Raw genomic sequence first — 17366 nt, 5'->3', positions numbered from 1 at the left:
TCCTAAGATTAAGCGATGCACTATATAAATCTAAATTAATTCTCTACTCTCTGACTTGTTTGTTGGCTTTCAATGAAAATGCTACTTTTAAGTTAAAAAGATTTCATAAGTTTGTAATTTCATTCCAAGGATACACTGTTACTGGAAAAGAAGTCTATGAACAACATGTAGCACCTGCTCTTTCTCAGAAGCATTTCAGAACAAAGAGGCAGCCTCTTTGCAGTAAAAAACTACCTGTTCCCCGAGTTTAATGGATCGCTGCAGGCTGCATTGGGTTCCTCGGGTGCTCCGGTTTCCTCCCATAGTCCAAATATGTTCCCGGTTAGGTGGATTCGCCATGCGAATTGCCCTTATTGTCCAAGGATGTTTAGGTTAAGGTGGGGTTATGGTGGAGTGAGCTAGGTAGGGTCGGTGCAAAACTCAATTGGGCCGAATGGCCTCCTTCTGCGCTGGAAGAATTTGATGGCTCGGTTAAACAAACAATTTCTTAATCCACCCACCCGTCCCCCCCCCTTTGAATCTGTCTCAACCCTGTCAATCACAAAGTTTCAGCCGCAATGGTGCATGAAGATTGAATGTAAACAAAGCAATTTCCACAGGCTTTTAACCTTTAATAGACGTACAAGCATCAAACTTTAAAGGGCAATGAAATTGACTTGAGAAAACCACTTCAAAGGTTTCTGACACAAATAACGGAATTACTTTTACCTTCATTGCCGGATCATGGACCTTCAATGGGTTTTAAAGCCTGTAAGATGGGAAAGAGCACCCAAAACAACACCCATCCCAGGAAATACCGCTTACCTGAGCTCCTCCAGTCCAGCACAAGCGCTGTGACCACCCTTCCCACCCCGGAGGTAAATGCAGGGATGGAACTTGCCACCTCAGACTGCAAACTGCCAGGTTGGGCACTGCCATGGGGCGGGGTGACTCCGAAGAGTTGGTGTGAGGGGAACACCAGAGGGGAGGGGGTGAGGGTCTGGAACCTCTAACGTTGGGGGGGGGGGGGGGGGGGGGGGGGGGGGGGGCAACAGCAGCATTGTGATATCGGGGCACCCTTTAAAAATGCCTGTGATCTCAGAGGAGCGCAACCCGTCAGGGAGATTAGGTCCCGCACCTCAAGTCCAAGGTTTTTACTGAAAACCCGATTGTGGGTGAAAAAAATTCCGGTGCAATTGCAAGACAAGTTAGGGTCATTCCTCGCATCAATGGGAATCACTGCTTCTCCGGCTGGGTCAAGCACTTAAGTCATCGATTGGGTCCGGCTCTGGGTCACTATCCGTGTGGAGTTTGCGCATTTTCCCCGTGTCTGCGTGGGTTTCAACCCCGCAACCCAAAGATGTGCAGGCTAGGTGGATTGGCCACGCTAAATTGCCCCTTATTTGGAAAAAAAAGAATTGGGTACTCTAAAAAAAAATAAAAAATTTTTAAGTCATCGATTGGGTGAATCGTGCCCACGGTCATTCAATACTACTTACTGTGTTACACTTTTCAGAGGCAGCAATATACTCGAGACATGCCTGCCACAGGGCTTCCATAATTCACCATCCATATTTCACCATAGACCCGCAAAGAGCCGGAAGGGTTTTCAAAACCAGAATGCTTAGTTTGGTATGTGGGTGATGCCCTACTCCAGACTGAAACAAGGGGTAACATCTTAAACTATTGAAGGAACTGCTTCACCTCCTGACTACATTAGACCAAAAAAATCAACTCAAGAAAGCCCAGATTATGAGATTGGAGGTCTCATACTTGAGGACAGCAGTGACTGATGAGCACAAGAGAAGATAGTAGATTGAGTCAGTAACACGCCTTCCATTGCTGAAGGACATGAGCTTGTTACGCTCATTTCTAGGCTTGTTGGGGTACTGCCGTAACGATATCAATGGTTTCGCCACCAAAGCCGTCCCTGCCATTCTGATCTCGCAAAGAAAAATGCCCCGTGGGTGCGGACTGACCACCATACACAGGCTGTTTCGGTAGTTAAAACAGTCCCTTGTGCAGGCCCCAGCACTGCCAGTGCCTGACCCAGACCTCCCATTTGCGCTAGAAGTAGCAGCCACGGACAGCACACTTGCAGCTGTACTTCTGCAGGAGTTCCAAGTAAGTCTTGAGCCAGCAGACTATGCCTCCCGGCTGCTAACCCCGGTTGAACAGGCTTTCTATTTCTGGGCGGGTACGTTGCAGCTATATCTTTGGCCTAAATCCTTTAACCATTCTCACTGAGCACACCCCCATAATTATTGTTGGTAGCCAGATTAATGAGTCAAACCGTATAGCGAGCTGGACCCTCATGCTCCAGTGCTGCAACATCACAGTAAAGCATACCAAAGCCTCCACCTTCCAACTTGAGCTATCGAGGGGAACCACACAAGTGCCAGTCGATGACAATAAATGACCCCAAGAGGCCATTTGAGCCAAAAAAGAGGGGAGGACCCAAGAGAATCAGGCATAGAGGCCCAGAAAACATCTGCAGGCAGATCCTCTTATGGCAGAGGATGGGAACAGAAATACAGGGTGCGCCATCTATGTGGAAGACCAGCAAGGCAAGCCCCTGAGGAAGATGGCCTTAAAGCTTCACACACAGATGAGCACCCATGCGGCAGAGCTAGCGATTGTAGCTTATGCGGTCAGCCACCCTGACCAGTTCACCACACTGACAAGATATACATGCTGTCCGAGTGTATGTCTGCAATAGTTTAACCGACTTCCTGACAATATAGGAAGCTAGAGGATTTCAGCGGGGCAGACGGATAACCTTTACCTAGGCATCCCTACTTAAATTTGTTTTTCAGACTAGCCGAGGCTGTGAATACAACAACATTGAAGTTAAGATCCATCACAAAACGTCCACAATTGGGAACATTAGGACAGATGAATTGGCCAGGCAGGAGGCCCAGGAGGGGAACCAAGGCAACCCAGATTAATGAGCGGATTGATGTCATCACTGTAAACCACACTAAGGTTGAAGACCTTAAACAAGCACAGAGCAGGCAACCTGGACCTCAAACAGATTCAGGAGAGAGCATACCCCACTCCTTTGACAAGTGATGGGATACAATTACGATAAAGGACGGGCTAGTCTCTGAAGGTCACCCTAGCAGAGTACTATGGGGAGGAGGTGAACCCGATGGCTGGCAATCTTGCGGATTCAGGATGCAATTATGTTCTTAATGTTCTAATTCATCCTTTCCACTGTCGCGCTAGATTGAAGATAATGCGCGATTCCTATCCCCCAGATACGTAGGACCTACTCGATGGTAGATAAGGTGAGTCCATCTGTTTGCCTGGGTACTGATGAAATGCGGGATGGTACCATGTGAAACAAAGAAGATATTTGGCTCCCACAAGGGCTTCAGGTGCGGGGTAATATCCTGTGTCTGGATTAAGTTCCTTCGCAACACGTTGGTAGAAAACCTATTCTTCGCTTTGTTCACCATTTCAAAGAAACCCAACAGGGTTTTCACCTGCATGGTTATTTCCTGTGTTCGGGATTAGCTAAAACCGACTCTTTCGCGTCCACGTGACTTCCGCTTATCCAACTCACCATCCCAGGAAAGCACCCCACTGGCGTTTCGACTACTCCAATTCGGAGTAGACACACAGACCTCCACAGGGTTTTCCCAAGACTTTCATTACTGTGTTTTCAGTTTATTTAAAACCGATTCTTCTCTTTTACATGACTTCCGCATGCAAGACTCTGCCTGCTGGCAAAACCACATCTTGTCATTCTAGGAAGGCAACCAAATTAAACAGATGCCTGGCCACCTCAGATTCAGGGATAAAGCAACAAAATCAATGGTATAACCTAAAATGGGAATTAATTGCTATCATGAGGAGATTAGTAAGGAAGGAGCTCGCATTTCTGACTTGAAAAAAACATGTTAAAAGGATATGGGCAACAAGTGGGATGGTGGATTTGTGACCAGGATGACATCAAGCATGATCTGATTGACTGACGGAGCAGGCTCAAAGGGCTGCATTGCCTACATCTGTTCTCAAGTCCTATATGCCATCTGGTGGGAAGGATAATGGCAAGAAGGAATCAGATATTAAGGAATAACAACTAGGTACTACCCTGAACTCTCTCATGAGTATATGGTATGTTATATGATACCTTGGATTCTTCGCCTCGGAATGGACACAAGAACACAGACCCACAAAAGAAAGGACTAGCAATAGGAGGATTGAATAAACTTACCCTGGATACATGTGGTTCACCCTTATGGAATGTGAGGATGGTATACCATGAGTGCACTCCAATAAAACCATATGGGTGGTGTGCAGGCGCTGGAGTTAGGACAGGGGTGCCCCGGGAAGATGACGGAAAAGGAATGTATATATTGTATGAAATCAGGAATGGACTGAGGCCCACTGTTGGTGCATCCCTCTCCGCTTGTCATTAAACTACCCCAGGGCTCCAAAACGGGTTGGCACCAAAACGCACGGGGGAAGGTAGTGTCTGACAACATCCACTAGGAATTGGTACCTGCAGCAGTGGATCTAGCCCAGACTGGTGTCCTCCATTCAGGAGACTATACCTCCACTTGACCTGTCGGCTACATTGCAGAAGGAGGGTAATAGACGAGGGCCAGGGTAGACCCAAGCCCAAGGGGCGCAGGAGGGGGGAAATCCTGAACGACTGAGCATCTGCATACAGTGCAGGTGTGTCCACGGAACACCTTCGATTCGGCTGATCTGGACAACAAACTCAGTTTTAACCTGAAAAGTTAAACAGACCATGGAAGTTTAAATGTGAAAACTCAGCAGGATGCCGAGGAAGATTTGGCTGGGAACAAGGCCTTATGGTTGCTGTGCTAGAAGGGCACACCCAAACTATTAATCAGATTATCAAGGGGAGGGTGAAGGATAATACCACACAGCAGAACTGAACCCAATGTAGTATCTATAGACAGTAGATGGTCAAGCAGCTGAGGAAAAACCACAACCAGGTAGGCAGGGCTACGGTCCTGTCCTGGATCAGCAACGAACAAATGCAACTGTCGAGAAAAAGGCATCCCAATATCACTAATTGCCAATTGCGAAAGCTGACCAGGGTCTGGTTTAACAACAGCTATAGAGGAAATCCGGGGACTGCACTGGGGATGGTGCTAGGAATCTCCTTAATCCTGGATAGTAAAGTCGGGTTGAGAGTCTTTGAAGCCTAAATATAGGGATCATACAAGTGGGAATGTGGATAGGCTGATGGAACCTTGTCATACGTGGCTGAGAAAGGAGAGAGGCTCCTAGGCACCAGTCTAGACAAATGGAGCACGAGCACAGAAGAGAGAGCCAGTCGTGAGTCCATATACAGTTTATTTCACAGGATTTACAGTGCAGAAGGAGGTCACCCAACCCATCGGGTCTGCACGGGTCTGGAAGGAGCACCCCACACAAGACCATTCCTCTACCTATCCCCATAACCAGTATCGCCACCTAACACAAGGGCAATTATCATGGCCAATCCAACTAACCTGCACAACTTTGGACCTGTTGGAGGAAACCGGAGACCTGGAAGAAAGCCCTGCAGACATGGGAGGAACGTGCAGACTCCGTACAGTGATCCAGGCTGGGAAGGCGAACCTGGACTCCTGGAGCTGTGGAAGCAACTGTGTAGCCAATGAGCATGTCTGTGCAGATCAGGACAGTACTGATTTAAATTCAACCATAAAATTGGAAACTGGAAATTTGTGTACCCGAAGGGGAAAATATTGTGCCACAATCGTGCTAAAACACATATCAATTTGGGGTGTCAATGTGCGCTTCAACTAACACCACGTTCTGCATCAGGCCCCACATATCCGCAAGGATATGTTGATTGAATTAGTGAATATACACAGGAAAGAGAAAGTTGTTAAGAACACCAATGAGGCACTCAGGCAGACTCTGGGAGGGTACTTCGAAAGATATGACACCGGCATAACACTTCTGCCAGAGAAGTTACAGCAAATTTGGCTACAATTGGCCATAGCACAAAGCCCCTGCCAAAGTAATGCAACAAACTGGGGAAAATTAAAACAAAAACACCCATGAGACCGCCTCCTGGTCTCACATAAGTGGCTGTCTATTTAACCAATCCTCACAATAAAGCTCGTCCTCTGGAAGGAGGAATTAATGCAGCATCTGCACGTAGAAACCATGATCCAGTGCCACGACCAAGGGATATATTAAGGACTATCACCTTTAAAGGTTTTTCTTTTTGTATTTGTCTGTATTTTGTTTTGTATATAAGCAGTCTAATTTAGTATTTGTGATGTCTATAGAATGTACAGATGCTGGGTTGGGGATTAGACTGTTTGTCTAAGAGTTAGGATACATGCCCGACCAAAACCTTAGTGAGAGATGTGATCCGGTTCGTTGACGCTCACTGGATAAAGAGAATGGACTGTGGTAAAATGGGCAACGCCTGAATCTTAGGCCCGATAGAGAATTGGACACTTTAAATTAAACCACAGTCAGAACCACAGACCGCCTGATGGAAATTCAAACAGCCAATTCGAATACACGGCCAGGGAAAGTCCAGGCTTGTCCGTAAGCAGGAGTTCGGAGATAGTCGCCGTATTCAGATAGATCGATCGTTATGGATTGCCCAGATGCAGCCTGGCTTTCTGGACCTCAATTCCCACCATTACCTTATATGGGATAAAGTTAAGTGCGGACAATGCACCTGGAGGATGGACACCTGTTTGAAAAGACATGAAATCGCTATTGTCACAAGTAGCTTCAAATGAAGTTACTGTGAAAACCCCTAGGCGCAACATTCCATGCCTGTTTGGGTAGGCTGGTACATTGGCCTGCCTTAAAAGCCCAGCTCTTTAGCCCTGTGCTAAACAGCCCTAATTTTTTTGGGGGGGGGGGGGTGGTGTGTGAAGAAAAGCAAGAGAGAAGAGAGTTTCCTGGTGTCCTGCAGAGTTGGAATCAGCAATTCAATTGGGCATTGCAAACCCTTCCAGTGCCCTCATTGGTTGAGGGTCAGAGAAACTGCTGGAAGGGCGCAAAGCAGGGGAGAAGAAGGGACACTGAGACCCTCTTCAGCGAAGACTCGACACGGAGAAAACTCAATGGCAAACCAGAGACGGACAGAAGAGGTGTACAATAAACAACCTTTGCAGACTGGGGGCCCTGAATGATGGAGACCAGAGGATTGGACCCCCAGCCTCATAAAGTTAATTGGCATTAGAATCTTGGGCAGATAATATAGGGATAATCTGTTTATTGTGTTTGTAAATATGTTTAGGTTGAATCAGGGACCTGTGTGTTTGTTCATCTCGCAAACAGGGCACCTGGGTCAAAAGGTTTTAATAATAAACTGGTCAAAATGTCTTACAATTGACAGACAACAGTATAATTAAAGTTCTCAGCACAATAAGAGATTAATGAAACGGAACACAATCAGAACACATGCCTTACTTTAAGTATCTCTTTGCTGATAGTTCTCCTTAACACAGAATGAATACAACAGAAATTACATTTTGTGTGATTCTAGAAGGCTGAACAATTTTTCATTTTAATGTATCAGTTTTCACAGGCAATGAATACAGCAGCAAACCAAATAGCAACTGAAATACAGAGCACATCCCAAAATATTTATGCCAAGCAGTCAGGTGATATCAGTACGTTACAAAGCAAACAGGTGGATTCCACCATGGGTAGTCAATAGCATCAAAACAAAACACTGGAAACTAAAAACCCGAAATTAGAACAGAAATGCCTGGAAGTACTTAAGGTCAGACCTGCTGTGTTTCCAATGTTTCTTCTTTATTTCTAGATTAAGCACTGTCCAATTTACATTCAATTCAACTTTAGCTATAATTTTCATTGATCAGAAGCAGCTTTTTTCTCACAATCTCTTAGTGAGATCTTAGGATGTAATGAAACCTCAGCATGCCAAAATACTTTAGAATGGTGAACACTAGAGAAAACATGCTGATCTTTAATGTATATCTTCTGTATAGTAGTTTATTTAAAACACGGATTTTCATTGATGTTGTTAGACTGCTTGTCAACATTCAGTCTTGCACGAGCTTATATTTGGTTCCAATGACTTGTGATAGAATCATCTCAGTCTGTGTGGATATCTTGTTCCACCAAGACAGAAAGAAGTCTGGAGCTAAAAAAATTATTTCACCGTGTACCTCAGCCAAAGTTAAAACAGCCACCAGTTACAGAAGTTCAAGAACAATCTTGATTAAATATATATCCTAGATGAATATCCTAGGGGCAGCACAGTAGCATTGTGGATAGCACAATCGCTTCACAGCTCCAGGTCCCAGGTTTGATTCCGGCTTGGGTCACTGTCTGTGCGGAGTATGCACATCCTCCTCGTGTGCGCGTGGGTTTCCTCCGGGTGCTCCGGTTTCCTCCCACAGTCCAAAGATGTTGCAAATTAGGTGGATTGGCCATGATAAATTGCCCCTGAGTGACCAAAATTGCCCTTAGTGTTGGGTGGGGGTACTGGGTTATGGGAATAGGGTGGACCTTGGGTAGGGAGCCCTTTCCAAGAGCCGGTGCAGACTCGATGGCCGAATGGCCCTCCTTCTGTACTCTAAATTCTCTGATAATCTATGATGAATATATATTATGTCTGAGGCACAAGCACCAGGAATGCACAATAAATTCCTCCACTTTTTAGCAATGAATGGCAGATACACATTGAAAACTTGTTATCCGAATATCATGCGACTGACATTTTAAGCACAGCATTTTAAATCTTTTAAAATCTAGCTACCTTCAGCTGGATCATGTGAATATACTCAAGGCCCCAACAGCATGTGTGATGTAGTATGTGTAAGTTTGTGTCATATGTCAGGAAGGAGATTCATAAAAAAGCTTAAACAATTGCTATTTTTCTTTGTGGTAAACGAGCCAAAAAATCTGTACTAAGTCACAAAATTACCCGATTGGCACTTATTGTAAAGAATCTCGGTTAGTTCACAAAGTATAAATTTATATTTTACAAAATGTGACTCCATTCCATCCTTTGCCAATTGAAGCTTCTTCAAAGCTTACAGTATCCCAAAATCTTGGAGCCAGTGTGTTTCGGATTTCGGAATATAACGCGAATGGGTGGCGCACGTTGGTACCACACATGAGCGCCACGCGTTGGGAACCAATCACCACCCAGGAGCCTTGTGTGATTTCCCAATCAAGACATCATGTTGGCTGTGCGAATTTTGGGATTCTCGGTTTCGAGATAGTGGATGCTCAACCTGTAGTACAGGTTTTGTCCAAAATAATTCTGTTGTGCCGAATGGAAACTATCACAACATAGACTGAAGCACAATATTCTATACATACCCTGCAGGTGGCACAAAGTGCTCAGAACTTGGCACATAACCACCAGAGTCCTGAAAAGCTGGACGCTTTGTGCTAAGCGACAGTAACTTTACAATCAAGTTGATTAAGTTCCCTACCAATTTAGAATGGGCCATTTAAAGTTATTAAGATTATGGAATAGAATTCAGTACTTGCAATGCGTCTGGTTCATCTGTATCTTGACCTTGTGTTATTAAACACTTCATGTAATTGGAAAAGCTCAATTTCCCGTACCAATCACACTTAAATAGATGGAATCTATGCTCTCAAATTCTCTTGGTTGTCCAAAAATTACCCATTTTATTAGATTGTAAAGATTACACCGGAGGGCATGGTGGCACAGTGGTTAGCACCGTTGCCTCACGGCGCCGAGGACCCGCTCACTATCCGGGGGAGTTTGCACATTCTCTCCATGTCTGCGTGGGTCTCACCCCCAGAGCCTAAAAGATGTGCAGGTAGGTGAATTGGCCACACTCAAAGTGTCCCTTAATTGGGAAAAGAAAATGGATACACTTAAATTTATTTTTAAAATGTTTCCATCAACAAACTACAATTCATTCCCAATTCAATTACTTCCTTATCTATGGAGTTATAAAATAAGGAATATAATCATGTTATAAAGTCAGAGGGCAGTACGGCGGCACTGCTGCCTCACAGTGCCAAGATCCCAGATTCGATCCAGCTCTGGGTCACTGTTCGTGTCGAGTTTCTCCCCGTGTTTTGTGTGGGTTTTGCCTCCACAACCCAAAAAAAGATGCGCAGGGTAGGTGGATTGACCACGCTAAATGCCCCTTGATTGGAAAAAATGATTGGGCACACTAAGTTACATTTAAAACATTATAAAGTCAGAAAGCTTATCTAACTGTACTGCTAAGCAACAAGATTAGGTCCCAGTAAGAAAGCAACATTACAAAATACTAATTCAACAAAGGACATATAAAAGCACTCTTGTAAGCAAACAGAGTACCAGTCCAATATAAAGCTTAGGTAAAACCGTACCTGGCGCTAGCATGAAACGACAATTAAATTATAAGAGCAAATTAACTGAAAATGTTTTAAAGTTATCCATTAAATGATAATTCCATGTCTTGCAGTGTTGTTTATTTAGAAATTAACAATTAAAGGGATATGGTAAGATAGCATTTCATTTTCAATTGATACCTTATCACCTTCGCTTGCTCATGCTAAACTCAGGATAAACACAAATACAACACTGCATAACTCCACCATGCTTTTTTAATTTTAACTTCTATTTTTTGAAATTAGATTGCAGTTCAAATCCTCGGAGATAGTTAATAGACATAGAACAGCACAGAACAGGCCCTTCGGCCCTCGATGTTGTGCCGAGCAATGATCACCCTACTTAAACCCACGTACCCGTATACCCATAACCCAACAATCCCCCCATTAACCTTACACTATGGGCAATTTAGCATGGCCAATCCACCTAACCCGCACATCTTTGGACTGTGGGTTGTACCTATTTCCACCAACGTTCAATGCCTGCAGCTACTTCCCTCTAATTTTCATCTTGTAAGTATTCTGTATTTATACAAATACCCTGCCACGTGAATTTTAAATATTAATTCTTTCCTTCATTATTTTTGATATTTACTCAATTTTGCTCACCACGCATTTCTTTTACATTATGTAAAGGGAAATGTCTGGCAGGACATATGCTGAGTTCACCGCGCAGGAGATGCAAATTTACTGGTCAGAAGCATCTAAAATGCATCAAAGTCAAATATGAAACTGCCATTCCAATTGTTGCTGTCGTTAGATGTTTGAGAACCTCGGCCGGCTGCACATGTCGATAACATGCCCTTCTAATCAGGGGTTTGTTCAGACCTTCACGATCTTTGCAGCCAGGAATTAAATTTATGAAACTGTTGGTTTCTCTAGTACTTTGCAATTTGACAGAGCAGAATATAAAGCACTGGTTGCTTTAGGCTATATTATTTCAAACATTTCTGCCACACGGGTACAACGCAAGCTCAAATTGGACTTACTAGCAGTGACAAGATTCCTGAAGTAGCTACTCATCACCTCACACCATCTATGATAATAGAGAAGCTCGGCGGCTCTAAACCCATGGGCAGCACAGTATCTCAGTGGTTAGCACTGCTAATTCACAACACCCAGGATCCAGATTCAATTCCCGGCTGGTCACTCTTTGAGAGTCTACATGTTCTCCCTGTGTCTGCGCGAGTTTCCTCCGGGTGCTCTGGTTTCCTCCCACACGTCCCGAAAGACGTGCTAGCTAGGTGAATTGGACATTCTGAATTCTCACTGAGTGAACCCAAACAGGCGCCGAAGTGTGGCAACTAGGGATTTTCACAGTAACTTCATTGCACTGTTAATGTAAGCCTACTTTTGTTTTATAGAACTCAGTGCAAAAGGAGGCCATTCAGCCCCTAGAGTCTGCACCGGCCCTTGGAAAGAGCACCCTACTTAAGCCCCACATCTCCACCCTATCCCCCTTTGCCCCGTAACTCAGTCTAACGTTTTTGGACACAAAAGGGCAATCTACCTAACCCGCACATCTTTGGACTGTGGGAGGAAACTGGAGCACCCAGAGGAAACCCACGCAGACAAGGGGAGAACATGCAGACTCCACACAGACAGTGACCCAAGCCGGGAATCGAACCTGGGACCTTGGAGCTGTGAAGCAACTGTGCCAACCACTATGCTACCGTACTGCTCCACGAATAAAGATTATGTGGGAAAATAAACAACCTTTAGAAAAAGCCCACAGAAAAGAATACTCAATTTACTAAAAGCAACAAACAGGAGTCTAATACAAATGATTGGTCGATGTCTGAATCAAAAATATAGTACTTTTTTTTTCTCCTCCAGTCTCAGCACTATGCTCCCGGCAGGGAGGGGATGCTATATTCCCCAAGAATTCTAAGCTCCTTCAAAGATTCATTAAGGTGGCTCAGTAAAATGATTAAACAAAACGAATTCCATGGCAGACTAATGCAGCAATAAACAGCTTCTGCCCTTTTGAGTTCATATCCGAACATTTAAGAAAAGCAGTCATAGCTGCACAGGAAGCAACTATTTGATTACAGAGACCTTGCCAGCTCTTTGTCGAGCAATTTAATCAGATGCAAATTTATGTCACTCCCATCAAATTTCCTTTAGAAATCATTGATTTGTCTCTGCTTCTATCACCCAGGCAACAATTTCCAGGTCATTAACACTCGTTGGATTAAAACAAAATCTTCCATCCAGGCAAAGGGGCGAGACGTGAGGCTGGGGGAGTTGCCGTTGGTGGGAGGGAGTTTTCAATACTTGGGAATTCAGGTGATATGGGGATGGGAGCAGTTGCATAATTAAATCTGGCCCGGTTAGTTGAGCAAATGAAGGAGGACTTCCGGAGGTGGGGTATGCTTCCTCTGTCACTGGCAGGGAGGGTACAGACCGTAAAGATGACGGTTCTCCCGAGATTTTTGTTTGTTTTCCAGTGTCTCCCTGAGATTTTTGTTTTCCAGTGTCTCCCTACGTTTATACCAAAGGCCTTTTTTAAGCGGGTTAATGCGGTGATCTCTGCAATAGTGTGCGCGGGTAAATCCCAGCAAGTAAGGAAAGTGCTGTTGGAGCAGAGCCTCGGGGGGTTGGGGGGGGGGGGGGGGGGGGGGAGAAAGAGGAGGATTGGAGGAAAGGAGGAGTGGTGGCCTTACGAACTTTAGGAACTATTACTGGGTGGCAAATATAGCCATGATCAGGAAGTGGGTAGTGGAGGGGGGTTCGGTATGGGAGCAGGTGGAGGTGGCATCATGCAGGGGCACAAGCTTAGGGGCACTTGTAACGGCACCTCTGCAGTTCTCGTCGGCTAGGTACTTCACAAGCAGCTCTGAGGGTTTGGGGCAGTGGCAGAAGCATACGGGAATGGACAGAGCGTCGGTGTGGGCTCTAATTTGTGGTAATCACCGGTCTCCCGGGGAGTTTGGGTGGGGGTTTCGGAGGTCGTAGAGAGCAGGTATTGAGAGGCTGGAGGATCTGTTTATTGATGGGAGCTTTCCTTGTTTGGATGATTTGGAGGAGGAGTTTCAATTGCCGGGTGGGAATGGGTTTCTCTATCTGCAGGTGAGGGACTTTGTACGAAGACAGGCTTCAACCTTTCCGTTTCTACCGCCACAGGGCATACAGGATAAGGTAGTTTCAAAACCGGGGGTGGGAGGAGTTAAGAACATAGAACATACAGTACAGAAGGAGGCCATTCGACCCATCGATTCAGCACCGACCCACTTAAGCTATCACTTCCACCCTATCCCTGTAACCCAATAACCCCTCCTAACCTTTTTGGTCACTAAGGGCAATTTATCATGGCCAATCCACCTAACTTGCACGTCTTTGGACTGTGGGAGGAAACCGGAGCACCCAGAGAAAACCCACGCAGACACGTGGAGAACGTGCAGACTCAGCACAGACAGTGACCCAGCGGGATATCGAACCTGGGACGCTGGCGTGTGAAGCCGCAGTTGTATCCACTTGTGCTACCGTGCTGCCCACAAGGGGAAGGTATCAGAAATTCATAAAGAGCTTATAGAGTGGGAGGGAACCCAGATAGGGGAGGTGAAGGGCAAGTGGGAAGATGAGCTGGGTAAGGAGCACGAGGTGGGTCTGTGGGAGGATGCTCCGAGAAGAGTCAACATGTCCTCATCATGTGCCATGCTCAGCCTGGTACAATTCAAGGTGGTTCACCGGGCATACATGATGGTGGCCCGGATGAGCGGGTTTTTGGGGATAGAGGACAGGAGTGTGAGGTGTGCACGAGGGCCCACAAATCATGTCCACATGTTTTGGGCATGTCTGAAGCCAAGGGGATTCTGGCAGGGATTAGCCAATGTCATGTCCACGGTTTAAAAGTGTCGGAAGACCCGGGAGTCCAGGAGGTAAGAGAGGCTGACGTTTTGGCCCGTCTCTTTGGTAGCCCAGAGATGGATCTTATTAGTGTGGAAAGACTCAGAGCCCCCGAAAATGGGGGTTATGAAATGAAGTGGGTAGGGGGGAGTTAGTTTAGGTTAATTTAGTTTGGATGGGAACAACAAGAGGGGTTGGAGGGATGTTGGTTAGGTATGGTTGTTGGTTGGGGGGGGTGGGAGTGTTACATACTGAATTAGGTTTACATTTGTATGTGTATCGTTTGTTGTTAGAAAACCATAAATGCCTTAATAAAATGTTTGTTTAAAAAAAATCTTCCTTCCATCCCTCTTGCATTTATAAGGATGATACCAGAAATGGGTATACATTTCATGAAACGACTGACAATATGGGCCCCCTTTTTAAAAAGACTGAGGCGTGACCTATTATGGGTCTTGGAGCTGGTTTAGATCAGTTGGCTAGACAGCTGGTTCATGATGCAGAGCGAGACCAGCAGCGCAGGTTCAATTCCCATACTGGCTGAGGTTATTAATGAAGGCGCATCTTATCAACCTTACCCCTCACCTGAGGTATGATCGATAAAATTAGTCATCAATAAATTCAATTAAACTCAGAAGAATCTCTTTTCCCAAGGAGTAGCGAGAATGTGGAAGTGGTTGAACTGAAGGTATAGAATGATGGACTTAAGGGAAACATATAATAGAGAAGGGAACAGGTGGCATGATGGTAGAAGCCTGGAGTGCAAAGTAAACACCTGTAGAGACTGGTTGGCTGAATGGTCTCTTTCTCTGCTGCATACCCGAGGCAATGCCACCCTATGTAATCAATCCAAACAAGAAGAACTCTTGCTGCAAGCATATTTTGAGCTATAGAATTGAGCCTACCTGTGTTCCTTGTGTTCCAATAACTGGCAGTCCCGACATGTCAGTTTATCACACGTCTCACAGAAAAGCTTCAAATGTTCTTGTTTATGGACAGGACAAAAGACAGGCCGCTGGCTGGGTGCTCCCACTGCCTCTATAATTTAAGAGATTCAATTTAAAATTGAGACAGCTTTCAAAGTGAGTGCAGATCCTTAAAATTAGTGAAGCTCATCATGCAAACCATTGAATTTGTTCATGTGTGTTTAGTTGCATGCAACTTTCATCTGCTCCACTGAACAAAAAATAGCCATCAGCACAGAAAGCAAAGATAATTTCAGTTACATCAGCAATTAGTGAGTCTTAGTTCCAAAGCACCAGATATCACATGTTCATGTGCAGATAACACAGGCTGCAGGCTGTATAAACTGCCTGGTTTCCATTAGTTCAGTGTTTCAAGTTTTTTTTGCACCCTTTCCCTTCGCCCCAACTATGACTATTACCATTACGTCCTTTGACAGCAAAACAATGAAGGTTTGGGGAAAGTCAACACCTTCAGCAATGATCAGTTCATCTCAACATTCAACAACTTGCTACCTCATTACAAGTCTAGTACTTAAAAACTCATATTAAAGAGTATAGGAAACAATTTTACTGAGCCAATACAAAAGTTCCAATTCACATTTTTATATGTTTTATGTTGTACGTAGGCCAGAGCCCTGTAATGATTTTTTTTTAAAATTCAATTATGGGACAATTTAGCATGGCCAATCCACCTACCCTGCACATCTTTTGGTGTGGGGGTTAGACCCACGCAGACACGGGGAGAATGTGCAAACTCCACACAGACAATGGCCGGGGCTGGGATCGCACCCAGGTTCTTGGCACTGTGAGGCAGCAGTGCTAACCACTGTGCCACCATGCTGCCAGAGTACCCTGTAATTTTAAGAGGAGATTTTACCAGCATCATCACTGAAGAGAAAATATATTTGTGCCATTAAATGTGGTGCTCTCACCCATTTCAGAGCCCCTGTAACCCTTTGGACTACAACTAATCAAGTGGTGTGCATCTTTTTAAGGATCAAAATCATTGAAATGTCTAATCTAAAAAATTTAAACCAATTTCTGTAATAGACATCAAGGGTGGAGAAGGGAGCGATGTCTTTCAAAGAGTACATAAGCTGCAGTCATCAAGATTGTTTATCTGTTTCCCTTCTGATAGGTAGGCAATGCACAAGAGGGAACTTGCAGGCTAATGTTAGCCAGTTAGCACGAGGAGTTTCAGGGTTATGGTTGCTGGGTTACACAACCATGACTAAATAGCAATAAAAGCAAAGTCTTGATCATAGGAAAGATGTAGTTGTACAGGATGGATGGCACGGTGATAGTGGCTAGAACTGCTGCCTCAAAGCACCAGGGATCCGGGTTCAATTCCAGCTTTTGGTGATTATTGTGCAGCGTGCACAAACTCCTAGTGTATGCGTGGGTTTCCTCCAGGTGCTCCAGTTTCCTCCCGGAGTGCAGGTTAGATGGATTGGTCATGCTAAATTGCCCTTAGTGTCCAAAGATGTGCAGATTAGGTAAGGCTCTGGGGAGTGGGTCTGGGGGTGCCCTTTCGGAGGGTGAGTGCAGACTCAATGGGTCAAATGGTCTCCCAGCTAACAATGAATGCAAGGGAATAGAATGCAAATCAGAAAGTTGGAACATTGGAACTTAGTTTAACTAATTTAACCATGCAAGGTAATTCAGGAGACATGATCTGTTTTACAGGAAATATTTGAGCTATGAGCAAGAAAAAACATACTAGAAAAGGCATAAGTATGGGACAATTTAGCATGGCCAATCCACCTATCCTGCACATCTTTTGGTGTGGGGGTTAGACCCACGCGGACACTGGGAGAATGTGCAAACTCCACACGGACAATGGCCGGGGCTGGGATCGCACCCAGGTTCTTGGCACTGTGAGGCAGCCATGTTAATACACTTTTTGAAAAAATTAATTTTATAACACTGATAAAGTGGTTACTTTTAGCAAATAAGCTCAACAAGACAAATCTTATTATACCCTGAAGGATCGTTTTCATAAATTAACTCTCAAGCTATTACAAATTGTAAAAGAAAAATTACAGCTCACTAACAGTTTCCTTTTAAACAGTATCCAGGACACAACAATCCAGAAGTCAGTTCAGCTCAGTTGAACTGAGGGGGAAGCATGGCGGCACAGCAGCTAGCACTTCTCCCTCACACCTCCAGGGACTCGGGTTCAATTCTAGACAAGTGTACCCAGCACAACTAATGCAT

General features: G+C 44.9%; 1 protein-coding gene across 2 annotated transcripts in view; it reads right to left on the bottom strand.

Annotated features, from left to right (window-relative positions):
• Nucleotides 1–17366, bottom strand: part of trim33 (tripartite motif containing 33) — a 242703-nt gene that overhangs the window by 124572 nt on the left and 100765 nt on the right. For both annotated transcript variants that reach the window (XM_038820775.1, XM_038820776.1), the window contains exon 4: nucleotides 15090–15222. In XM_038820775.1, coding sequence (XP_038676703.1) covers nucleotides 15090–15222 — 133 coding nt within the window. The remainder of the gene's footprint in view (nucleotides 1–15089; nucleotides 15223–17366) is intronic.

This window comes from Scyliorhinus canicula, chromosome 15 (assembly GCF_902713615.1).
Source record: "Scyliorhinus canicula chromosome 15, sScyCan1.1, whole genome shotgun sequence".
Classification (NCBI taxonomy): Eukaryota; Metazoa; Chordata; class Chondrichthyes; order Carcharhiniformes; family Scyliorhinidae; genus Scyliorhinus; species Scyliorhinus canicula.
This window is presented reverse-complemented; position numbering and strand designations above follow the sequence as displayed.